Below are 26089 nucleotides of genomic sequence, written 5' to 3'. Positions count from 1 at the left end.
GGTGCTGTGGGTTGTAAATGATGCGCGTGGGCAGGCCGAGCACAGCTGCTCGTTCCTCGTAAGTGCAGGATAGCACAGCTTTTGCGGTTACGGCTTTATGATCGCACCGTGTAGACTCTCAGTGCTCCGAAGGGATGTCTTGCGGATTGGAGATGGGATTCTCACTTCTGTAAATACCCAAAGATTGTATTATTGAGCCTTGCTGATATAAATCTATTCTTTAGAAAGTACATAATGTAGATATATTTTTCAAACATGCATGCTTTTTGTCTTTTATTATTTATACTTCTACCCTCTCATCACGTGGTGTGACTTTTGATGGAATCCAGGAAACAGTCCTAAGCCACCTGCCTCTTCACACTTCTTCGTGATGGTTTTCTTCCTTGACTAGAAGAGGGTTTTGCATAGGAAATTTTGTTTGCTCCCCTTCTCTTGGAGTCTCCCTGTTTGTCTGCCCATCTCTCACCTGTCCATCTGACCATTTCTCTACCCACTCATTCTTCTAACTTGTTCCAAGAAGCACTTCAGGCAGCTTACAGAAGAACAGATACCAAATAAACAGGTGAGAAAATGGGGCCAAGTTCACAAATTGAGGCTCGGAGTTGAGCCTGTGTGAGAGTTGCAGGCGTGAGACACACGCCTCTGCCTTGTGACTTATAAGATAGACAGCATCAATGTGCCTGAGGCTCCCAGCACACACAGGGAAGCAGGATTTGTGGGAGATGCTCACTGGCTGTGAAATAAATAAGTGGCTTAGGAGAAGCCCAGCCTTTCCAACTACTAAGACTTAGGAGAATATTTTGAGTGTCTTCCAAAATCTGAGTATTGCATCTTTTCTTTTTCAGAGTTTTATGTATAGTTGGTTAACATTCTATAACTGGAAATTTCTCCAAAACTGCTGCCCACGTGAGTCCCATGACTCGGGAATGGGGTGGTTCTGCTCATTGACGGGTGTTGGCCAGAAACGGAAAATGACAGCCTCAAAGGGGCCTGGGATTTGTCAGTTATGTTTTGTCAGTGCTGTAGATTTCAGAAAATGCTTTTACCGTTTCTCTCCATCTGAGGAAGCAGCGTGCTCTCTTCCCAGCATAAGGAGCTCAGGGTCTCGGGATGGTGGGGGCTGACTGCACTGCCGTAAAGACAGCTGAGCTAGTCACTGCATGTGTGGTGCTTTCACGTAGTGCATTTCATGTTTTTTAAAAGGTTTCAACAGGTAGTTAATTAACTGAGTTAATTAACATTAAATAAATATGAGGCTTTTTTGAAAAGACAGTTATAGGGAGAATATAAGTTGTGAACACTTTAAAAATGGCTTCATTACTGAAATTTCAGTAAGGAAGATTCAGTTTATCTTATTTACGCCTCTCTTTAAAAGTAACAAAGAAACAAGACAGAAAAAGCAGAGGATTATTTCTGTTCTTCCTCTCGGTTTGCAGGTGCCCTCACCTCCAGTGGCATCCATCCAGACACCAGCACTGACACTGGCCGTGCTCAGAAATGCCTCAGCCCTGAAGACACAACTGACAAATAGAAGGGAGCCGCGGCCTGTTACAGCGGGTGCTCTCACTTTGTGGGTCCTTATGTAACTGCGTGGTGTTATTCAGGATCGCCCTTTCTACACTGTGTGACGGTGCTGCGGTGTCTCCTAGTTATTTGTTTCTGTAACTACTCATGTATTTTTTTCAATGTGTGGTACTAGACATCTAAAAATGCATTTTTCAGATGAAAAATAATGTGTATTTAATATAAAAGTCTGAAAAAAGAGTCAAAAGGGTCTATCCTGGTCCCAGTACTCAGAGATAATAATTAACACTTTAACATCTATTTTCTGTTCTTTTCATCAATGTGTATCAGCTCTGTCATAAAAACCAGCGAGCACTGTGTGCATGTCTACTGTGTGGAGACCTCCATTTTCCATTCGGCTTATTACACATTTTTCTACAATATTCTATCTCCCCTGACATGATTTTTAATTACCAGTATAGCATTCTGTTTTGTGGAGGCATCGTCCATTTTACTTTGTACTTAAGTAAACTTTTAAATTCCAAGTATACTTACTTGAAATTCTGAAAAGAGAACTGTGGTGGTACCTAAAGTCCCCTACTTCCCTTCCCCTTTTTTCCTGAGAGTAAAAGCTGCTGACAATGTGGAGTATATATTTCATGACCTTTATGCCTTTGTCATATATATATACACACATACATACACGTATATGAGAAATCTATGTATATGTGTGTGTATATATGCTTTATTGAAAAATAAGGCCATACTATATGTTTTCTGCAGCTCGGTTTATTCACTAACGTATATATCATAGACGTCCTCCCCCTCCAGACTCACCCGGTCCTTTCAGATAGAGTAAAGGGGTCTCCTGATGTGCAGGTTTGGTCTCTTGTGTAACGACACCTTTCGTGGGAGAGTACTGTGGACAAGGCCTTGGACCACGCCGAAACGCCGCTACTTTAGTGCCCACAGCTCGCCGTGATTTACCGCATCATTGTCTTGATGGTGAACACTTAAGTTTTCTCCATTTTCCACTGTCAGAAAGGGTGTTTGACTGGCATCCTTCTTGTACAAACATTCCTGTGATCTTGTATGAGTATTCCTTTAGCTAAGGTTTCTGGAAATTTAGTCCTTGGATGTGACAACTTCATACATCACAGGATCCTTTCAAGTGAATCTAGAAATTCCTTCTCCTGTGGGGAATGAAAAGATGTAGAATAAATTATGTAACCAATTCTCTATCGCTGGATATGATTTCACTTCAGCTTTTCTTCCCACCATTGTAAACAGTGCTGTGTAAATGTTCTGATGAGTACATCTTTTTGAACTGATTTTTTCTAAGTGTAACGATTCCTAAAAGTGGAGTTCAGCCTGTGTGCACACACGTTTTTCAGAGTTTACATATCCATTGACATGTCATCCTCCAAAAGGTCGCTCACAGTTTGTTGTCTCAAAGATGGACACTAGCTATAATATCTTTTAAACATATTTGCCAATATGACGAGCAAAATGATTTTCATTATTTTAGTTTGCACTTGATGACCAGTGAGGTTTTGAGCATTTTTCACTCATTAGCCATATGACTTTTAAAAAGTGAATGATCCCTTTTGTCCTTTGCAAACATTTAAGTGGGGGAGCTTCTTGTTGCTTTGTGACAGCTCAATGTATATTATGAACATTAACCCCTTGTCTTCATCAACATGTATCAGAGAGCTTTTACTTGTCATTTCTTGCCTTTCATTTTGTTCAGTAGGTTCATTATTGTTGTGGCCCAAAATAATCTTAAGATAGTAAATGTCTTCTTTTTGGGTTTTATTCTTAGAAATGCTTTCTTATAATGGTATAAATTTCTTCTGTAGGTTTTTTTAATCTCTAAGATGGAGATGATAATGGTACTTGTTACAGTGAGGAGAAGCTGAATTGATATGAGCAAAGAGTTGTATTTGCTCTTATTAGTACTTTCTAATATTTACATCACTTTCTGTAATTTTTCTTGCGGTCATTTTGACTGGAATAGAATTTGTTTTTTCCAGGTATTCTCTGATTGTAACAAGACAATTATTAAATTCATACTTTGCTTTTTAATTTGAAATCTCACCTGTAAAAAATACTTATGTACACTACAGTCTCTTTTTGAGCTCATGATTTATTTCTGTCAATCTTACTTTCTTACTCTAGCACTATATCTTACATATTGTAAAAATTTATTTAATATATTACAGTGTGAATTTTTTGATTCTTTTTTCGATCCCTAAATTTCTTGGCTTGTATTATGACTTTATTATTCCTGAAGAATTCTAATATAATTTTTTCAAGTTAAAAAAAACAGATAAGTGTTGTCATGGGATTTTTTAGTAATTTTGAATTATCTTTAGGAGAACGTACATCTTAAAACTGCTTTCCTCAATACAATATGTTGATGTCTCTACTTTCACACTTCTTACTTTACCCCTCAGTACAGTCCTGTACTTTCTCCATGTACAACATGGGCATTGTTTTTGAGTTTATTCCAGATTATTGTTGATGTTTTTGTTAATTTTTTAAGTGAGAAATTTTTGCTATTATGTTTTTTAACTGTTAAAACTGACACCTAGGAAGGCAGATTCGGTTTGTAAATACTCACTTTGTAACTTCTCATTTAAAATTGTAAGTATTAAGTACTTGTTACAGAATCCTTTCTTTTCTGTTTTTAAAAATTTGTTTCCAAGATTCTCAAAATGGTCATAGCTAAGTAGTATAGGTGGGGAGACAGATGGAGAGAGGTAGTGTGGCTCATGTACAAACTGTGAGCACTTTCATGGCTGCCTTTATGCTGGAAAAGCTGCTGAAGAGTCCAGGTTAGACCAGGGGTGGCTTTGTATGCACTTGAAAGCCAGCTTTCCTGCCTGTATGGTGAAGCCTGGTAGATGTGGCAGGTAGATGATCAATGTCGAATGGAAGTTATTGGCTGCACAGAGCACTGTGTCTGAGAACTGGAGACCATCGCCATGGGAAATGCTTGGTGCCAGGAACAATGCAGAGGAGCTGGGAAGCCTTGTGTTAAGGATTTTCCAGCCCTGGGAGTGGGAAGATCAGACTCTGCGTTCAGATCTGAGTTTGAATTCATCCTCTTTAGTTTACTTGTCCTCTGACTTTGGTCAAGCTATATACCGTCTTTCACTTCCTGTATTCTTGTCTCTCAAATTAGGAGAATTACAGCCTGCTGCTAGAGTGTTTGATCAGGTTAAATAATTTGTGTCTATAAGATGCCACGTACAGTCACAAGCTCAGTGAGAAATGGGCTGTCGCCTGTACTTCTGCAACTCAGTGCTTGACAAGACATGGGGGAAAGCCAGTCCCTAATTTGTGTGTGATGCAAGTAAGAACAAAATTAATGTCTTGCCTTTCCCTAGCAGTATTCTTACAGCTTTGCTTCATTTACTTCTTTCCTCCTTTCCTTTCCCCTTTCCCATCCTCCACCAAAAGAGCCTCTCAGAAAAGTAGTTTCAAATTACTTTAAAGGTTGGCTCATCCTCATGAAATGATAGTATCATAAAAAAACTGTGCACATCACAGAATATATTTTATTTGATTTACACACACACATGTGCATGCAAACACACACACACAAAATCAGTCTACCTCCCACTTGCAGAGGGAGAAGGTCCACTTTTTCTGAGTTTTCATTCACAGAGAGTGAGAACAATGTCTCTTACACAGACTTTCACCAGGCTTCGTGCATGGTGTTTTTAATTGAATTTCTGTTTGTGGCCATATATATAGTCTCCTAATAGAAGAGAGAAAGTGGAGACATAGACATTCCGCTGAGATATTGGTGTCATCATATTTTAGTTGTAAAGGACTTAAGACAGCATAGAGTCACAACATTTTATGGGTGAGAATCCATGATGTTGTAACTTGGACAAGAACCTGGGTCTTCTGCCATCTTGTCCACACGGGTGAAGAGGCAACTGGGCAGGGGATAGTAGGGATCCTTCCTGCTTCACTTCCATGTTCTTGCTAGCTTTCATTTCAGCTGCCTTTAGTTTATGTTCATGAGGCCACTCATGGGAAGGTCACTCTGTCCTGATAGATTGAGTTTCTTATCAGCAAAAAGCTCTGGACCCACTCATATTTCCCAGAGTTTTCTGCTGACCTGCTGACACTTTATATAATTGAGACCTAAGAAACTACTGAATATAAAATCCTTATTGTTATCATTTCCCCTCGAGTACCATAGGAATGGGGTGCTGTCTCAGGCTGTCTAAAGCCAGATCTGAACAAAGATAGGGTGATGGGCTGTGCTGCTGGACCTACACAGTCGAAGGGGATTTCCACCTTAGCTTTATAATCAGGCAGATTAGTTCAAATCTTGCTTTTACCAATTATTATCTTTGTGTCTTGGGGGAGAAACTGTACTTTTTGTGTCCAAATTTGTTTATCTGTAAATAAGTTCAGTATTTATTTTAAGGTTTCTGTTTTAGAATTGAATGAGCTAATTCCTTCATTTAACCTAAAATAGTGATCGCATGGTTCTATGCTGGTGCCTTGGTAGTTGATTACTAAGGGAATTGGCAGTGAGAATGGGGGTGGGGGACCCCTGGATAATAGAGCTTATATTCCAGGATATGCTTGTAAAAGACTGGATGTGCAGTGGATTTTTAGTAAATATCTACTCCTTTCCTAATCTGCATTGATGGTTTATATATCTTTATACAAATATATGAACAATTTTTATTGCAATTTAAATATTTTGTCGTATTTACATTATGTAGCTATAAAAAATACGTGAAATAAAATGATTTGACTTTTATTTTCTTTTGAATAAGCAAAACAAAATAAAATAGAAAAGAAAAAAGTTTTGAAGGAGTAGAAATAATTTTATTTCTTTGGAATCAATTCCGTATAATAGGTTTTTTGTCGTGTTGTTAAACAGCATATAAAATTGATAGGTTGTGACATACTGGAAATGAGGAAACAGTGGAGACATACTACCTCTAATGCAGTCATTTTGTTACCAACTCCAAACTCGTTCTGCTTGCTGCATGACAGGCCAATAAATGGGGAGATGAAATGTTGGAGTAAGGAATAGTGACTTTATTTGAAAATCTGGCAGACCCAGAAAATGGCATATTGATATCCAGTAGAACTCTCTTCCCCAAAGCAGAATTCTGTCTCCTTTTATACTAAAAAGCGGCGGGGATGTGGTTGGTTGTTGCAAACTTCTCGCTGTACGAATTGTTTCTCCTTGGAATCCTTTGTTCCTGCAGCTGTCCATGTGGGTCAAATTATGGTGCCCCCATAAAACCTCCAAATAAAAGAAAGGTTATCTATTTTACAACTTGCCATCTGTACATAAGTGTAGAAGAGCTAATATCCTTAAAGATCAGAGCCTGGAGAATAGGCTGTCCTGGATATTTCAGGCTAAAGGCAACTTTTTTTCAAAAGGTGCAGATAGCAAGTCGGAGCCTAGAAAACAAGGTACAGTTTTAAAGCCAAACAAACACATCTAACATGGAGTCAAATTTGTTCTTTTCTATTACAATTTCTTTTTCTAACTCATAAATAATTTTAGTAAGAAACATGAGAAATTTTTTTTATTTTTGCTTCTTAATAACGAATTACAACTACACTTTATTGAGCAGGGATGCTGTGCGTGCCTTGGGGTCACAGCAAACTCTTGTTGGGGGTGGTCGACCCTGCAACATGCCTGATGTCCTGTGTGTGTTGGTGAGGGTCCCCCTAACCAGGGGCTCTCTTCAGGAACCACCATATGGGCATTGACCTCTGGAGACCTCTTTTTCAGCTGCAGGAAATTTTTTCAGATTTTGTGATGGAAAAATCACTCCTGCTGCAGATAATCAGGGAATAAAGGAAGAGGAAAAGGGCTTGAAGTAGAGTAGAAGAGAAGGACAGAAGATCAGGGAACCTGGGGGTTGGCAGCGGGGCCCCGGGAGAGAGAGGAGCAGAGGTGTGGTGGGTCCCGGCTACGGAACCAGCTCCTGCACCTTTCCCCGCACCCAAGCCACACAGATTTTAATTGGGCCCAGGACTCCCTCCTGTCTGGATGTCACCCTGGGCAGAACTTTGAGAATCGAAGCTAAGGGGTGGTCAACACTCACCTAGGGGGTCACTGAGGACTTTGCTCATGTCCACATTGACTTTTCCAGTCATGTGCCTTCACCTGTTCTTTATCTCAGTATCTGAGAAGCAGGAGCAAGGAACTCATGGAATGATCCAGGAAGATATCTGACTGTGTTAAGAGACGACAGTCACAGCGACACGTGGAGCGAAGACACTTGCAGTAAAGTAAAATAACTTCACAACTATTGCATCAGAGCTGCAAGTGTGAGAGAGCCTAAGCCTGTCTCAGAGTGCAGGGGACAAGAGGAAAGGAATGGTAAAATTAACACTGACATTTGAAATTTTGTTAAAAAGAATGCTACTGTTAATTGTATCACTTGAATGTATGCAGGTGTTTTTCTATGAGCATTCATAGGTTCACAAAACCCCACCAGCCACTCTTGCTCCCATCAGGTGTGGGCTTTCTCAAGCACAGTGCCCTTCCTGCTTGGGTGGGCCACGCTGCTGGTCCTTGCCTGGGGCCGGACTGCTACAGGACACTGAGTCCCCAAGGCACGGCCTGGGATACATGACAGGAACATCTCTGCTCTTGGCTGAGGGCCTCCGTTTCCCCCTGCAGTGTAAGAATGCCGGTGACTCAGTTAGAAGCATGCATCCAAGCCATCCTTCCGTGTCATCACCATCTAGAAGCGGTGCCTGAATCTTCTGAATTTCTGCAGAATGTTGTTTACAATCACCTTGAACAAGTGAGTGTGTGTCCTCTTTCAAGTGGAGGAATTACTGCCGTTTTCCTGGAACTTACTCACCACTAGTCCATCTGATTTTTCTGTGCTAGGATTCAGTAAGGCCTGCTAATAACTCTGCAGTCAGATCTTGAAACCCTGATGAAGAGGATTATTATTTTCTTTCCTTATATGATAGTATTTTACTTTCAAAATTCTGAGTTTTCTGTTCTTGGAGGAATTTTTTGGGTGTTTGGAGAAACAACTTTGCTCTTACCATCTTTGTGACCTGTTGCTATATGCATCTCACCTGTCTTCTGTCACTTGTGAGGCGGTTCCATTTGTGACCCTGTCCGGGTTATTCATGTTATAAAACATAAAATCTGTAAAAGTACAGAACCCTTTTACTCCGAAGACATTCCACAAATACTCCTTTAATCTGGGTGTGGTTTTAACAAGACACAATCATTAGAACATATACTTGCAGGTTGCCAGTGCAAAATCCCCAAATGAATAGTCTAGCTCAACATCTAAAATCTTTCTTATCTACCTTGGATATGTATGGATAAGTGAAGCAGTTTGCTAAGAACTCAAGACCAGGTTTAGGATACAGGCTGATGTAGCTCAGCAGGTCCTCCCAAGCTGATGCTCTGCCAGAGAGTGGGGTTGAGGGGAGAGGGCGTGCCCTGCCCTCCATGAGCTGACAGTTTCATGGCAAACACCTTCACCAGGTGAAGAAATTGGAGTTTCTTCTATGAAGAGTGAGTCTGAAAAGAGCCCAAAAAGCGTGGGAGTGACACAATCCCATTTTTCTCAAGTAGGGGAGAGTGGCTGTGGGGCCACCTGGGAGACTCGTGAGTCCAGGTGGGCAGTGTTGGTGGCTTCCACTTGAGCGGTAGGATAGTGGGTAAAAGCGAACAGATTGAAGGCATGTTTAGATGGTAAAAAGAAAGAATTAAAGCTGTCTATGAAGGTAGGATGGAGTAAGGCCCAGGTTTCTGGGTGGATTAATGAGTTAAATGATGGTCCTGCTGTGTTTTGAGGACGGAAAGCTGCAGAGGGATTTCTGGGGGAAAACTGATGTGTTCAGCTGTGGGTAAAGTGAAAGGTTGTTAGATGTGTGGTCTGGGAGCTCAGGTGAGAGCCAGTAGTGAGTAGGGAGAGGGGAGAGAGACTTTCAAATAATTTTATCTTGTGAACATACATATAAGGATGAGTAATGACACACTTAACCCCTCTATATTCTGTATTTAAAACCCAGTAACATTTTGCTATATTGATTGCAGGGGTTCTTAATTTTTTAATACAAATAAAATAAATAGAAACAAAATAGTGGAGTTAATGAATATCTTAGAGTTGATGTGTGTCCTTGTATGTATTTTGATTTCTCATCTGTTTATAAACATAATCTACAAAAAGTTAACTTGCTTAGAATAAGAGTTAAACACAGGGACATGACACACTCTGTTGGGGGTTGAAGGTGATATCTTTGGCAAATTATGTAGCCTCTCTTTGCCTTTGTTGCATCTTCTGTGAATGCCCCCGGGCCCCTCATCACAGCTGATTTCCTAGACTAGAAGTTGGGAGGGAGGCTGCTGAAGGGAGTAAGAGGTGGCAACTGCTAGGAACAAAGAAGACAGAGACAAAAACAGATTAAAGCCTAGAAACTGAGTCCTAATACCCTCAAAGGAGAAATAATCCCACAGTGTTTTGAGCCACTTACCATAAGGGAAACAAAATCACGTGGATCCAAATCTCTTGAGCATATGTATATTGTGGGTGGGAGGGTATCATCAGAAAAGGGTTGAGAAGAGGCTTTTTGGTTTCCCTTAACGTTTTCAGTAAGAATGGGGCGCAGAAGCGAAAACCACCCGCTTCACAGTAGAAGGTGTTGTTTTGTGCGAAACTGACCAAAGTTTGGAAACCAGTCATCAGTGGTGCTGGGAAATGAAGAGGCTTCTGGATTGGGTTGGGCACTTGCTGTGACTTCCAGGTGACCTGCTGGCTGGGGGCTGTGAGGCGGGCAGTAGGTTTGCAGTGTGACCTGGGCATAATCCCTGGCTCTGAGGCTGCTGGTCTGACTAGCAGACCTGGGCAGATGCAGTCCTATTGGGGCATCTCGCGATGTGGCCTGGGACAACTGCCATGCTGAGGGCGAGAGGAGGGATCCCCTAAGGAGGTGTCCCTGTGAAGAGTAGAAACGTCCTCCTGCAGGGGAGGAAGAGCCTCTGAGCAGCGGGCCGGATGCACAGGCAAGAGCAGCCTGAGCACGGAGATTTCGGGGACCTGGAAGTCATAAAGTGGCCCGAAGAGCCTTGTTCCTGAGAAACTGGAGGGAAAAGAAGCTGCAAATGCAGGCTAATTTCAGACCCTGTGGTGGGTCATGAGTGATAGGAAAGAAATGGTCAGGGAGGCACGAGAGAACCCTGTGGTTCTCCCAGTTGGGGCGTCACACCAGAGGGAGGTGCAGAGTTATAGACTTTGTCACTTTTTATCTGTGTGACTTTGAACAATATCACCCCACCTCTCTATATATATATCTTCATCTGTAAAGTGACAGAGTGACAACTCGTGTCATCAGAAGGCTTAGTTTAGCTCTGATCCTCTTTGTGCAGTCCTGTCAGTGCTGCCCTGCAAGGTTCTGCAGTGGCTGCTCTTACCCTGAGATGGGAGGGCGTAGAAGGGCATTGTAGCACCCAAGGGCAGGAAGGGGTTGCTTTAAAAGCAGACATGTAGCCTCCTGCAGCTGCAGACCTACAGGCAGTTTGGTTTATGGTCGTGGAGAGGACTTTGGAGGTCTTAGCATCGCCTTAAGACTTGTTTTCCCTTGGGGACCTGATTTGCCTTTGCAGATTAATGTTGAAGATTTGGGCTTCTGGCAAAGCTGTTTTCAGAGATGGGTATATATGTAACATATAGTATAAAAGGAAAGGTTTTATTTAATATTTGGGACTTTGTAGCTGTAGGGAACAGCTCTGTTGGCCTGGTTTCCACGGAGGACACTAGCGGTCGTCAGAGCGTGCGGGAGGGCAGGCAGCCTGCAGTGCTGCTGCGGGGGTTCTGCCCAGCAGGATGCTCTGCTGAGTTGACTCTTCTCTGAGTTTGGTTGCCAGAGGAGCAGACAGCAAATAATGAGTTCTGGTGGGATTGTATAATGACAGGAAGAAAGAGGGAGCCGTAAGTTCTTCGGGACTACTATACTCTTTTGGTTCCTGATCCAGTGTGTCCCATTACAGAATTGATGAGTTGTGTCTATTCTGGGACTTGATTGAAATAAACGTGCAGCCTGAATATAAGAGTTAGGTTTTATTTGTCAGGAGGACTCGAGCCAGGATGACCGCCTCTCGGAACACTCTGAGGGACTGCTCCCAAGAGTAGGGGAGAAGCTAGGATTATATAGGAGCTTTACAACAAAGACCAGGTAGTCAGAACAATAAAACATTGCTTGTTATCTAAAGAAAGCCAGGTATCTCAAGTTCATGAATTTAATGCTTTTCAATATATGGGAGGAAGCCAACATTTGGGCTGACTGAATATATACTTTAGACAAGCACCTAGCTATCTAGGGCCAGTAATCTGTCCTTTCTTATTCTGAGTCTGCTCAGAGGGCACCGTTGTGAATGGCTGCAGGCCTGTCTTCACTGGGGGGTGGCGGCAGCCGCTGATGACTTGTTTTCAGCATTCTTTGTTTAGTGACATGGTTGCAATATTTTCATTCAATTTGTATTATTTTCTTTCACAGAAAATTATGATATTACCCTGATTATGGATAATCTGGAAGCTTGGAATGGAACCGAGATGGAATTACTGCAGGTAACTTCTACTTTAATAAGCCATGTGTAAACATGAACATGGAGGAAGCATACAAAAGAATTCGGTGGTGAATGGGAAGGGTTTCTGCACGTACAGGAGAAGGCAAGGCAGAATTCCTCTTCTTTGTGGGCAGGTATGTGAGTCCAACTTTCCTTTCTGAAGTGCTTTCTGAGAACTGTATATGGTAATGAACCAACATTGACAAACGGTGGCACACATTGCATTTAAGAGCTGGCTGGCTTCAACTTGGGTATTGGACAGGTGGAATTCATAGGCAGTGGTCAGGTGGATGGGACAGAGATGGAGCCCAGGCCTGGGCCCATATTCAGGTTGCAATCGCCATTTACTCACCATAGCGCCTTGGACTTGAATGTAACCTCTCTTAAACTGATGGTGAATATGTGAAATGGGCATGATAATATTCGTTACTTCCTGGGATTGTTGTAAGTTCTGAAGATTATTATAGCACACATGAAGCACTTAACACACTGACACTTAGCAGTGTACACTTTGTTCGACCACCACGCTTGGTGTGTGTCAGAGCCTTAAAGGCAGCATGTGTCTGTTTAGGATGCACTGGTAGCCCCTTGGCTAGTTTGTGAATTTGGTGATTTCCTTTAATACTTGTAACTCTGTGTGCCATGGGCAGTTATTTTCATAGACAGATGAGGAATCTCAGGGTAAAAAAGACTGTGTAATTTGCCCAAAGTCAGACCATAATTTTGGGTGCAAGGGCCTCGGTTCAGCATGGGTTCCTGGGCCTTCTGCTCTCTCCGTTCAGCACCAGAGCCAGATGTGGGCTCGGCTGTTTCCCAGCCCAGAATATCCGGCAGGCCACAAGACACACCTGGTCCTGTGCTGCTTGAGCAAAATCTCCGGAGGAGAGGCAGTTACAAAAGGGATAAACATAAAAACAGATGACAGCAAATTGTGATCAGCTCTGAGAAGGAAAGGAATACGTCTGGCCGTGCAGAGCTGGGAGCTTTCCCATCGGGGCTGCTCTGGGGGCGCTCATCTCAGCTAAACAAGCTCTGCTGCTGCACCAAGGCAGGAAGGCAGGGCGCGTGTGGCCAGGTAGACAGGGCCTCGTTGATTGTACTCATTCCCTATTAAGTGGCAGGTGTCACAGGCACTTAACTAATAAACAGATGTTGGCCATAATCATCACGCATTTTGCTTGGTAGTTTTATTGGCGCCAACTTTGAGAGGAGGTCTTTGAATCTGGGGAGTTTGCCGCATGTCCGTGATTACCATGGATATACCCCCACTGGTCTTTCAACCTAGACTGGTGTGGCTGTCATGTCCCAGCCTTGTGAATGGCATCGTGTAGCTTCTCCCAAGTGGCCCAAATGGCTGACATTGATATGCTTAATTCGTAGGAAATGGTATGTGACAATAAGAGAAAAAGTTAGTAAGAAATTGCAAAACTAGAAAATAACCAATTCTTCCCCTGCTGGGGGACCGTACCCTGTGTCACTCACCCCACTCACTGCCTGTCACCTCCTCCCTGAGGACTCCGTGTTCAGAAGCCACTCTGAGCCTTTGAAGAACATTTTGCCTCATGACACTGTTGACTAGGACCTGCGACCTCTCTGTCCCTGGTTAACTCTCTCTTCAAAGCCATTTAAATTTCTTGCAGGCTCCTCCACTCAAATGTAAGAATAGCCCCTTTAAACTTCTTGATGCAGCTCCTTAATGAAGATCTTGGGAAGGAAACCTAGCCAAAACCTGGGAGGTATTCACATAGTGAATGTAACCTGAGCATTTATTGACGTTCAGAATCAGAGCGGTGGGAGACACAGGAAGGCCTTTTTAAGTTAGAAAGTGGAAAGAGAAAGGACTCAGGATGTTTGAGACTGAAACATCTCAGTCCCAGCCAGCAAGGCACCGGCGTTCAGGATGGTGTGTGGGGAGTGCAGAGTTCTCAAAAAGAAAGAAGTGGTGGGATGGCAGGGAGGACATTTAGGTACTTAACTGGGGAAGGAAAAAGTTGGCTGAACAATTCATGGTTGAACAAGAGGATTGTGACATGATGTGCTTGTATTTTGGAGAGAAGGGTTTTGTGGAGCCAGGCCTAAGGAGAAATCTCTCTGACTGGGGAGTCAGCACAACAAAAAAACACAGAGAACCGGGCAGACCCCATGGCCCCTGATGGGGGAGAGGCTGCCCACCAATTGGAGACCTGGAGGCTGCTTCTGTCCCTTAGCTGGGGCCTCAGACCTCACTTCACATCCCAGTCCTGTTGATACAAGAAAAAATATGTGGGGCATGAGAAGGGCTGTGTCCCAGGCTTCCGTTGAGCCCCTGGGATGTGCCCCACCAGATTTTGTTCCTTGACTTCATGCAGTAAAGAATTCAAGAACAAGCCAGTGTTGAGTAAAGGTAGATTTATTCAGAGAGATACATTGACAGGCATGAGAAACATCACGAAGTATGGGGGTTTGATGCTCAGATTAAAAGTAGGCACATACTCCACAGAAATAGTGTGGGCCTTCTCCGAAGAGGTAGAGAGAGGGGTTCCTGGGAGGTGGCTCTGTGTTGCTCCTTTTCTTGGGCTTGGTGGTTTCATATGCTAATAAGTAGAAGGACCAGCCTTAGGGCAAGGGGCTGGGATTCCAGGGAGTTGGCCATTTCCCACCCTTTGACCTTTTGTGGCTAGCCTTGTGACTGCCATGGTGCCTGGGGCCGTGTTATTCACCATGTTACTATTACAATGGGTGTATAATGAAGCTCAAGATCTGCTAGAAGTTAAATCTCTTCATCCTGAGCCTCAAGACCTATTGGGGGTTGAATTCTTCACCATTTTGATGTTAATTGCTGTGGTCTTTCTTGAATGGCTTGCTCTGCCCCCTTCCATCCTGTCTCACTGTGATGACACAGAGAGAGCAAAGGCCGGGCCCTGCGTGTGCTCCTGCATTTAACAGCGGGAGATGTGGGGTGGGCTGAGGATGACTCTGAGTGGTGAAAAATATGTTTCAGATATTCCCACATGAGACATGGGGACCTGCCAGCAGCCATCGCAGATTTATCTCACGGGCATTATCACTTGTGTTGTTACGGAAACAACAGGCCAGCCAAGAAATAAGCACCACTCAGAGGGTGGGAGTACTGAGATTTATTATGCCAGCGGGCTCAGAGGGGCTTCTGTTCCCAAGCCCTGAGCACCTCCAAGACGTGCACATGAGGTTTTATAGGGTTAATTACAAGTATGGGGCTTTTAGCCAATAAGGCTCAAACAACAAAAAGCAAGGAATCAGTACACTGAAGCTTATCAATTTGGAACAGATCATGTTACTGACAATTGTTGACCTTGGATTTACGAGTTAGCTTGTTAGCCCAGTAAACTGACACTGAACTTCAGATTTACGAGTTAGCCCAGCAAAACTTAGATCAGTAAACCGACACTTATCACACTTAGATTTGTGACTTAGCTTGTTAGCCCAGCTGGGGTTTTTGTTCACAGTGTCACTCATCTTTTCTATTTTTCTTTTTTTTTTAAAGTATTTAATCCAAATTTAATATCAGGATTTTTTTGGAAAGAAATTTCTCTTTTTCTTTTCTTTGGGGCTCTTTTGGGGGGTAGGTAATTAGGTATATTTATCTGTTAGTGGAGGCCCTGGGGCTTGAACCCAGGACCCCGTGCACACTAAGCACACGCTCTACCACCTGCCCCATCATCTTTTTCTTTTTGCTTTAGCTGCCAAGAATCTTACAGCTGAATTTCTAGTCGGCCTTTAACACTTGCCCTGACTTCATGGAATCCATTTTTATGAGTTTACCTCCCCCTGGTTTCATTTAAGTATTGAATCTCCATTTTCTCTTCACTCTCAGTTTTGCCTTTTTGTTGTTATGGTTGTTAAGCTGTGTTTAAAAAATTGTTTAATTTCTCTTTTAGCAGGAGGCTGAAGTAAATAAATTTGTAAACAAACATCACACTTAAATGCTTTTATATATTCTAAGCTGTTTAGTAGTTAATTAAAAACCAAATTGAATATTAAAGGGATAACATTTTTAAATTATTTTTTAATTTTTTATAAAGACATAGCTGATTTAAAATATATGTTTCAGGTGTACAATAGATGCTCCATTTATAGTTACTGTAAAACATTGTCTGTATTCCCTGTGTTGTAAGATACATCCCTCTAGAGTGTTTACATTATATGTTGCAGTTTGTATAAGAAATTTGGGTAACGCAGAGTCTGGGACGTGGCTGTGGCTGACCCAGGTTCACGCAAACCCTGCCTGTCAAAGCTCAGGCCTTCACTCCTGTCTGCAGGGGAGCGAGTGGAGGCAGCTCTCATCAGCGCTGGCACCACACTCTGAGTGGCAGTGACAGCAGTGACTGTGTGTGGACGTGAAAATTGTTGTTCCAAGAGTTTTACATGCTTTTCTGCATTTAATAATTAAAGCCCTCCTGTGAGGAAGCGTTTTAAGTTTTTAATGAATAATACATTTTATTTTGATACTGATAGACTTCAAAACTCCGGAAAATTTACAGGAGTAGTACAATAAATGCTTAGATACAGTTCACCTTAAAGGACACTATTTGCCCTTTTGTGACGGGCTTATTTTAGCATAAATTTTCAAAGTTCATTCATATTGTAGCCTGAATCAGTACTTTATTCTTTTTGTTTGATAATATCCTTTTCCTTTTTTTTGTTTTTGGTCTATTTAAAAATATTTTCATTGAAGTCTTGTTAGTTTATAATGTTGTGTCAGTTTCTTGTGTACAGCACAAAACTTCAGTTAAATAGGAACATACCTGTATTCATTTTCATATTCTTTTTAAACATAAGTTACTATAAGTTATTAAATATATTCTCGGGTGCTATACAGTATAAACTTGCTGTTTATTGTATACATACTCAGCATCTGCAAATCTTGAACTCCCAATTTATTCCTTCCACACCCTCTCCCCTCTGGTAACCATAGTTTGGTTTCTATGTCTCTGTGTCTGTTTCTGTTCTGTAGATAAGTTTATCTTTTTGTTTCTTTGTTTTTGTTTTTTCTATTTGTTTGTTTTAGATTCCACATGTGAGCGATCTCATATGGTATTTTTCTTTCTCTTTCTGGCTTATTTCACTTAGAATGACATTCTCCTGGTCCATTCATATTGCTGCAAGTGGCATTATTTTATTATTATTTTATTGCTGAATAGTAGTCTATTGGACGTATATACTACAACCTCTTTATCCAGTCATCTGTCAGTGGACATTTAGGTTGTTTCCATGTCTTCATATTGTAAATAGTGCTGCTGTGAACATTGGGGTGAAAGTGTCTTTTTGAATTACGGTTCCTTACGGATATATGCCCTGGAGTGGGAATGCTGTGTCATCTGGGCCCCCAAGGTTTTGTCTTTTGAGGAACCTCTATACAGTTTTCCACAATGGCTCCACCAAACTGCATTCCCACCACAGTGTAGGAGTGTTCCCAATTCTCCACAGCCTCTCCAGCATTTAGTGTCTATGAACTTCTGAATGATGGCTATTCTGACTGGTGAAAGGTGATACTTGTTTGCAGTTTTGATTTGCATTTCTCTGATAATGATATTGAGCATTTTTTCATGTGCCTATTGGCCATTTGTATGTCTTCATTGGAGAAATGTTTCTTTAGGTCTTCTGCCCATTTTTGGATTGAATTGTTTGTTTTTCTTTTTTATCAAGTGTAAAAGCTGTTTACATATTCTGGGAATTAAGCCCTTGTCACTTTCATTGAATGCAACTATTTTCTCCCTTTCCATAGGTTGTCTTTTTGCTTTAATTTTTGTTTTCTTTTCTGTGCAAAAGCTTGTAAGTTTGATTAGAACCCACTTGTATATTTTTGCTTGTATTTCTATTGCTTGAGTAGACTGCTCTTGGAAAACATTGTTGAGATATATGTCAGATGTTTTGCCTATGTCTTCTTCTAAGAGGTTTATAGTGTCTTGTCTACAATTTTAAGTCTTTAAGCCATTTTGAATTCATTTTTTTGTATGTTGTGAGGGGGTAGTCTAACTTCATTGATTTACATGCAGCTGTGCAGTTTTCCCTGCACCATTTGCTGAAGAGGCTGTCTTTACTCCATTGTATGTTCTCACCTCCTTTGTCAAAGATTCAATTACCAAAAGTTTGTGGGACTATTCTTGGTAATTTTGTTTATCCATTCATTGATGGATGGATATTTTTAGTGACTTTTAGCTACTCTGAATGATACTGCTATGAATATTGATGTGCAAGTTTTTGTGAGAATACATTTCCATTCTGTTGGCTGTACAGTTGGCCCACCATATCTGTAGTTTCCACTTCATGGATCCAGATGGCTGATTGCAAAAGGACTTGATCATCCTTGGATTATGGTATCCAGGGTGAGGGGTTCCTGAAACCAACCCCCCGAGGACACTGAAGGATGACTCTACATGTAGGAGTGGAATTGCTCAGCCACATAACTCTAACCTTTTGAGGAAACATCGGGCTTTTCCAAAGAAGCTGCCCCATTGCCCCTTTCCAACGGCTGCATATTGAGGGTATCCATTTCTCTGCCTCCTGACTGACACTTGTTATTGTCCATGTTTTGATTATAACCATCCTAGTGAGTTTAAAATGAGATCTCATTTTGATTTTGATTTCGCTAGTGATGCTGAGCATCTTTTCAGATGCTTATTGGCCAATTGTGTATCTATTTAAATCCTTGGCAAATTAAAAAATTGGGTCGATTTTCTTTGTATTGTTCAGTTGTAAGCATTTGTTTTATATCCTGGATACTAGTCTCTTATTAGATATATGCTTTGCAAGATTTTTCTCCTTTTCTGCAGATTGTCATTTCACTTTAATTTTTTTAAACATTAAAACAATTTCTTTATAGGGGAGGGAATTAGATTTATTCATTTTGTTTTTCTTCCTTAGCACGCACTCTATCATTTGAGCTACCCCTTTCCCCTTTCATTTCACACTCTTGATGATGTCCTTTGTAACAAATGATTTTAATTTGATGAAGTCCATTTTATCTATTTTGTTTTATCACTTGTGCTCTTGGTATTGTATCTAGGAAGCCATAGCCTATCCTATGACCACAAAGATTCATACTATGTCTTCTTTTAGAAAGTTCATACATTTAGTTTTTACGTTTCTGTCTGTGATCCATTTTGAATTAATATTTGTTATATAAAATACGGGGTCCAGATTCCAGATACATTCTTTTGCCTTCAGATACCCAGGAGTCTCTGCTCCATTTGTTGAATAGACTATACTTTCAATGGAGTTTTGTTGGCACATTTCTGGAAAACTGACTGTAAATGTATGTTTCCCCCCAGGATTTTTTATTGTGTCTCATAGATTTCTGCATCCAAACTTATGACAGAAGCATAATGACTTGAGTGCTATAGATTTGCTGTAACCTTTGAGTGAGTCCTCCAAATTTGCTCTTCTTTTTCAAGATTGTTTTGGCTGACCTGGGTCCCTTGCTTTCAATATGAATTTTGGGATCAGTTTTTCAATTTTTGCAAAGAAGTCAGCTGGAATTTTGATAGGGATTCCATTAAATATGTAGATTACTTTGGGAAGTCTTAACATTTTTAACAATATTTTCTACCATTGCATGATCATGGGATGCCTTCCATATATGAAGATATTTTAAATTTTTTTTGGTGATACTTCAAAATATTCAATGTACAAATCTTGTAAACTTTTGTTAAATGTATCCCGCATTTTATTTTTTATGCTGTTGTAAATGGAAAGGCTTAGCTTCATAAGGGTGGGACTATATATATCAATTTATTTATTCCTAGGATTCCTACATAGCAAATACACTAGGTTTATATTTGCTACATTGATCTATCCACAATTCTTCCCACCCCCGTGTCATAAGAAACCAAGACCCAGCTTAAGCCATCTGAACACCTATGTGGAAGTGAGAAATGAGACCTTTGGGTGGGGTTTGTGTAGATGATACTGAGATCTTATTCAGGATGGCTTCATCTTAATTTCTTTTAAACAATCCTTTCAGAGTATATAGTCAGATACATTAGGAAAATGCTCTTTTGATGTGCAGAGGAGCTAAGACTATAATTTTCAAGTAATTTCTAGTGAGAGTGTTGTACTTGAAACATAATTTGCATCAATCTTTGAAGATTTATGTTTCAGGAGCTTTGAGTAAATAATACCTGTCTTTATTCAATAACTACAACTAAATGCTCAAGCAACATGTAAGAGTTTGAGCAAACTGCTCCCGCCCCGTAGTGCTGGTTGGTTGCAGCTGTAACTGGAGTCAGCGCTTACCTTGCCCAGTACACTTGTGCTGATCTGCTCAAAACAGTTCGTCCAACAGTTTGTCGGTAGTCTTTTAGACAAAGCCATAAAGCATTGATTTAAGGTTGCTGGAATGTAATCTATTCTTATTAATATTAAGTAAGCACATATTGAGTACTTACTGTATGTTGGGAATTGTCCCTCAGCCTCACATGAATATTACTTCTAATAAAACCTCTCATATTTCCCTGTTATTTGCACTTTACAGATAAGGAGACTGAGGATTAGGTCTTCTCTCTTTTGGGGGGAGCTCATTATCAATGATGGGAAGTTGTAAGGAAAAAGATATTGATTCATCCAGAGAAAATATTTTTCTGAGATTCAGTATTGAAGAAGGTAACCACTGAAGAGGGTGATCATTGTTTGAGTGAGACGAGCCCCGGGTTGTACGGAGTCAGCATCCCTGTCCTGGACGCTTCACGTGTAGAGCTGCGTGGTGGGTGAGGTGGCACGGCCGCGCAGGGAAAGCGGATGCCGGGCCGTTGGGCTGTGCTCAGGCCCGGTGGGGTTTTCTCCTAAGAGCAGTGGACCGTCATTGACAGATTTTAAGTAGGCTAGTGCGGTGCTCTCGTAGATCACTTTTGTCTTGTAGAATGCTTAGAAACATTTAGAAGGCTTGGCAGGAGGTGATGTGATGAGTCAGAGTAGGGTGGCTGCGAGGTGTAGCAGTGTTCAATTTTCAAGTGATTTTCAGTCCCAGGTTTGTGGCTCAGTAGCCGTGTCACTTTGGATGACACACCCAAGGAAGTGAAACAATTTATCTAATCAATAGAAGCAGTGATGTACCGAACTCCCAGGACTGCTGTGTAGATCCAGTGAGATAACGTGTGCACAGTGTGCAGCATGGTCCCCAGCACAGAGTCAGTGCTGAGGGAGTGCCAGTGAGTACCTGGTAGGACAGGTGTGGGTGGTGGATCTCGTTGACTGAGGAAATTTGTCCCTGAAGGAGGGGTCTTGTCACATCTGTGAGTGATTGGCCTGAGCTGGGAGAGGCAGGGAGACCTTGTCCCCGACCATGGGCCCTGGGCAGGATGGCTATGGGAGGAACACCGTGAAGTTAGCTCTTGGCAGGTGGAGTTGGAGGTGCCCTTGAGACATCTAAGTGCAGTGTCACAATCACAGAAGTGGTCTGGTCCCGGGCTGTGCATTTTCCTGCCGAGATATTGATCTCTGAACGTGAAGACATACTTTACAGGACAAGTGAATAGTAGTATCATCTCTCATCAAAGCTCACATCTCTTTATTCATCACTCACTTTGCTAATTGGGTACTTACAGAACACACTTCACTGTCCTCCCCTGGGCTCAGGCTCCACAGAAAAGAGCTGGTGAGTCTCCCTCTTTTCCAGAAGAAGACACATTTAGCTGGTAGACTTCTATACCTCGCCAGACTTAGAATTTTAGGTTGTTGATTTAATTCTATTTTCTGTTGGTCATCTCCTGACAGGAGAGACGTTTTACCTCATGGTCAGGTTTCAATTAGCTGTTACTGAGAATTGCTGGTCTGATCCATAGTGTATTTATTCTATTAACTTTGTAGAGTAGTTATCATTTTTCTGTCTTTGCTCTTTAATTTTGTTTGCCCCTTCAATTTTCTATCTTATTTGGGACCTTATTTTATTTTTTAATTAAAAAATGTCTATTAGCAGTTAACAAAACAAAAGCAAAGAAAAAATGCACATGATAGCTAAATTTAGAAAATATCTTGTGTGTTTTCTGTCTCAGCCATGGAGGGTTCTAGAAACTCGTGAAAAGCTTCATTACATAAGTTCCTTTAAATTCTGATTAAGAAATAAAACCTTCCTTCCTCATCTTTCAAGCTGCACAGCTAATTGTCAAGAAAGTGAGGGGAAATTCTCAGAAGCCAAGACAAACCAGAAAGCAGGGATTCTGGGAGATACGTGAGCCTTAGAAGCCCTGAGGTGCTGGTTGGCTCCTGAACTGAGTTTCAGTTGCCCTGGCAGGAGGGCAGGAGGTGAGCCTGTGGCCTCTCACACTGGGAGTTGGATGGCTGTTCTTATGTAAGGCCAAGCACATCCTGAGAATCCTGCTTTATAAAAGGTTGAATTAGAAAGAAAAGAATAAAAGCATTCCTCAAGGCAAGGAAGTAAGGAAAGTAAAATTTTTTGGAAGCGGGAAAAAATAACATATCCAAAGTAAGGATTTAGTTTAAAGCTGTTCTGGCATGAGAGTGACCACAAACCCATGGCAGAAAATCACAGCTCCTCCCGGAAAGAGAAGGTGTGTTTTGAATGAATCAGTGGACAGCCATTCTGAAAAAGGCCTCCAGAGTCTTCTGGATCAAGATACTGGACTCAAACACCTCCCTTCCATGGTCTCATTTAAATAACCAGAAAGGTTTTAAAGGAAAGAAGCCACAATCATATTTCTATTTGTTGACATTACTTTATGCTAGGAATTCAAAGGTGACTATGGAGTTGTCTCCTCTTTATGGACCTTACTTTCTATTTGACATAGTTGGGGAACTTGGTGGAGGGTGGTGTTAGTATGTTGCAATTAACCAGGAGAGGAGTTTAAGAAAGCAGTGAAGGGTTGGTGACATTTTTCGCTGAGGACAGTCCTGTTCAGTTGGCTTGTAATTACAGGCTCGTTGAGTTGTCACTGGAGGGAATTAATCTTAAGGAATTTGGACTTAACTCAGGCCTCTTCAGAATGGACAAGTGAACCTGGAGAAAGACAGTCAAATCTGTGCAGACATTGAAGTTCACTTCAACATGCGGTATCCATGAGCCAAAGATAGGACTAGTAGGCAGCACTTCTTGAGGACAGAGGAGTGGTTTTTAAGGTTCTTCAAGAATGAATCCCAAGGTACCGGGATGGCCAGTTGTCAAACTGTGACTTTGCTCTTTGGACAGTGTATCCACCAAGGGTATTGGCCGTTTACAAGTTTATAAGTTTATAAGTTTCCATTTACATGTCAGGTTATGAGGACGTGGGCATAAACGTTTCACACCTTGTCAAGGTGACTTTCGGTACCTGCCTAGAAGCATGGGCACAGTTGCGGCTGCGTCATACATCTTGCCGCACATCCCGCTCCCCGGCTCCGTGATCACGGCAGAGTGGTTCCTTATTGAGCTGTCCATCTCCTCTGTGACATCGTAACCAAACAAAAGACTGGAGAGTATTAGCTTGGCTTTTTTCTTTTCTAACATTCCCTTCAAATTATGATGACTGATAGTGGACCCAGTTACGTTTGCAGATGATTTACAAGTAGGGCTGTCAGTACAAACCTTGTAATCCCCGCTGTGTGATCTAGAGAAGAAAGTTACACTCTTTCCAAATTGTTTTGATGCACTTATGTGGGAAAATGATGTATGTTTGAATATGTATTTCCTCTCTTAATCATCATGGCTAGAGATGAATATTTGTAGACATGGAATGAGTACTCTGTATTTGAACTGTATGGTCCCCTAAATTCTCCCCAGCTTTTTAAAGTCATCACTGGAGTGCTACCTCCAGAGTGCCGCAAAGCATCCAACACTGCCTGCTCTTCGGACACTGTAAGTTTCCAAGTTGGAGAAGGCTGCTGGCTGGTGAGGCATTCTCTCGCACATCTCTGGTTGGGTGATGTGAGCTGAGAACACAAGAATTGGCAGACAATAACTAACCACGATCACGTCCATTTCTGGAACACTCATGGAGGATTTTACACCTATGCTAGTGGAATACATTATTTCATTTAGTTTTCCCAACAATCATAATTAGATTTTATCACCTGTATTAAAAAGGAAACTGTCAAAGCGAGTGACGTGCAGACTTTGGACTGGAACACGGGTCTTTCTGATCCCTGTCTCTGTTCCCTCCCCGGCCTATCCTTGCAAGTGACCAGGAGACTCTTCCTCAGTCTTGAGTTTCCCTCTGATGTTACCGCTCTCTTTGTTTCTAAGAGAGGAAAACAAGTCTAAACTTACTTTCCAGTCGGAAATGGAATGGAGAGTTAACGTTGGAAGCCGGGAGAATCTGTCCTGTGATGAAGTGGTCTCCGAGCCACTTCCACTGGGATGTCACATCACTGTCTGGGCCCCTTGCTCAGCCTGTGCACAGGTGACAGCGCAGTTGTGCCGAGCAGTCCTCCCGGACAGGGCAGTGGGTTGGAAATGAGTTTGGGGATTTGGTTTCATTACACAAGTTCCTGAGGGCCTTGACCTGGCACTTCGAGTGGGAGCATTCCCTGTCCCACAGACTGTGCTCTGGGCCCATGCAGACCTGACGTGGCCTCAGCGTGAGTCTCAGGGCCCGTGGTGATGAGGAGCATTTTAGCCCAGGGTCTGCCGGAGGCTCTGAGACTACTGGGCTGTGGGACTTTGTCCAGGATGATAATAATTCCTCCCCGAGTTTCAGATTTCCTTGCCTGTGAGCCGGGGTAGTAGTTGTTTCTGAGATGATTGTAATGATTCAGTAACGGGCGCAGCATATGCTGACAGGTAGCTGGGTGCTTTAGGAGCAGAAGTCGCAATCACTCTGTCAGCCTCTCCCTGTGCGCTCTGTGCTTTGAGAAGTTGTGTGTTTGGTGAAAGTCCCGCCCAGACCCTAGGGTCTAGATGAACTGTTGTTCCTTTACTTTCCCTTCCTTTTCCTCTTTCCCTTCTCTGTGTCCCATGTTTAGGTAGCAGATTCCTCTATTTCAGGGAATACGGGCTTTTCTAGTAAAGGGACAGGTGGAATGCGGAGAGGTGGGGCCCAGAGGGGGTCTGGAGTGTCTGCACAGTGCTGCTTCCCTGCGTTTCTGCATCCGGTCCCATCAGTGCACTAAGTCAGCCTTCCTCTTCCTTCCTGTGTCATCGGGTCTCTGTTTTAAGGGAAAACCATTTTTATAGGTCTTTTTTCACTTACGTGTTTCATTCAGATGCTTGTTGCTTTTCTCCCTGTGCTTCAGCGTTCCGAGGAGAGAATTCAGCCGTGCAGCATCCTCTCCGAGCTCTACGAGTTGATCGGCTTCCACTGCAAGTCCACCTTCTTCAAGCGGGTGGCCCCCGTGCGGCACGCGGCCCCCGGCATCCCAGAGCCTGGCGGGAAGGCCTGCTCCCGACTCCTCCTGCAGACGCTTCCTGGCTACAGTCTGTCGCTGGACCTGCAGGACTTCAGCAAATGTGTTGGAACTAAAACATTGCTTCAGTCCCATTAACCATGCCTGGTTTGGGCCCTGCTGTCCTGCCTCATCAGGGTGAATTTTGATTCATTTAGAACAGGGCTCAGCAGACTTTTCCTTTCAAGGGCTTGGGGGTAAATATTTCAGGGTCTGAAAACCTCCTGATCTCTGGTGCAGCTGCTCAGCTCTGCGGTTTAGATGCCAGAACAGCCAGACAGTCCACACACCCATAGAGCTTTATTAACAGCGGTGGCTGGGGCTGGATTGGGTGTATGAACTGCAGTTTGTCCCCACAGCCTCCTCAATATTGACACCTGCAACAGAGTGTACATTTGTGACAATGGGTGAACCTACACTGACACATCATCATCACCCATAGCCCATACTTGACACTAGGATTTACACATTGTGTTGTGCACTCTGTGGGTTTGGACAGATGTACAATGACATGTATCCACCATCACAGCATCATACAGAGTCGTCTGTCTTAGTGACCTTAAAATGCTCCGTGCTGCACCTCATTCATTGCTCTTTCCCCTCTAGCCTCTGGCAGCCACTGATCTTTCAGTCTCTGTGTTTTTCCCTTTCCCAGAACAC

General features: G+C 42.3%; 1 protein-coding gene across 1 annotated transcript in view; it reads left to right on the top strand.

Moving 5' to 3' along the window:
• The window catches only part of LOC140699629 (trafficking protein particle complex subunit 9-like), a 133733-nt gene extending 107929 nt beyond the window's left edge, over positions 1-25804 (top strand). The window contains exon 3 of the mRNA XM_072972261.1: positions 25280-25804. Within this exon, the coding sequence (XP_072828362.1) occupies positions 25280-25528 (249 nt within the window). The 3' untranslated portion in view covers positions 25529-25804. The remainder of the gene's footprint in view (positions 1-25279) is intronic.
• The last annotated feature ends 285 nt before the right edge of the window (positions 25805-26089 follow it).

Source organism: Vicugna pacos, chromosome 11 (assembly GCF_048564905.1).
Source record: "Vicugna pacos chromosome 11, VicPac4, whole genome shotgun sequence".
Classification (NCBI taxonomy): Eukaryota; Metazoa; Chordata; class Mammalia; order Artiodactyla; family Camelidae; genus Vicugna; species Vicugna pacos.
The sequence above is the reverse complement of the archived record's forward strand: the minus strand, read 5'-3'. Positions and strand labels throughout refer to the sequence as shown.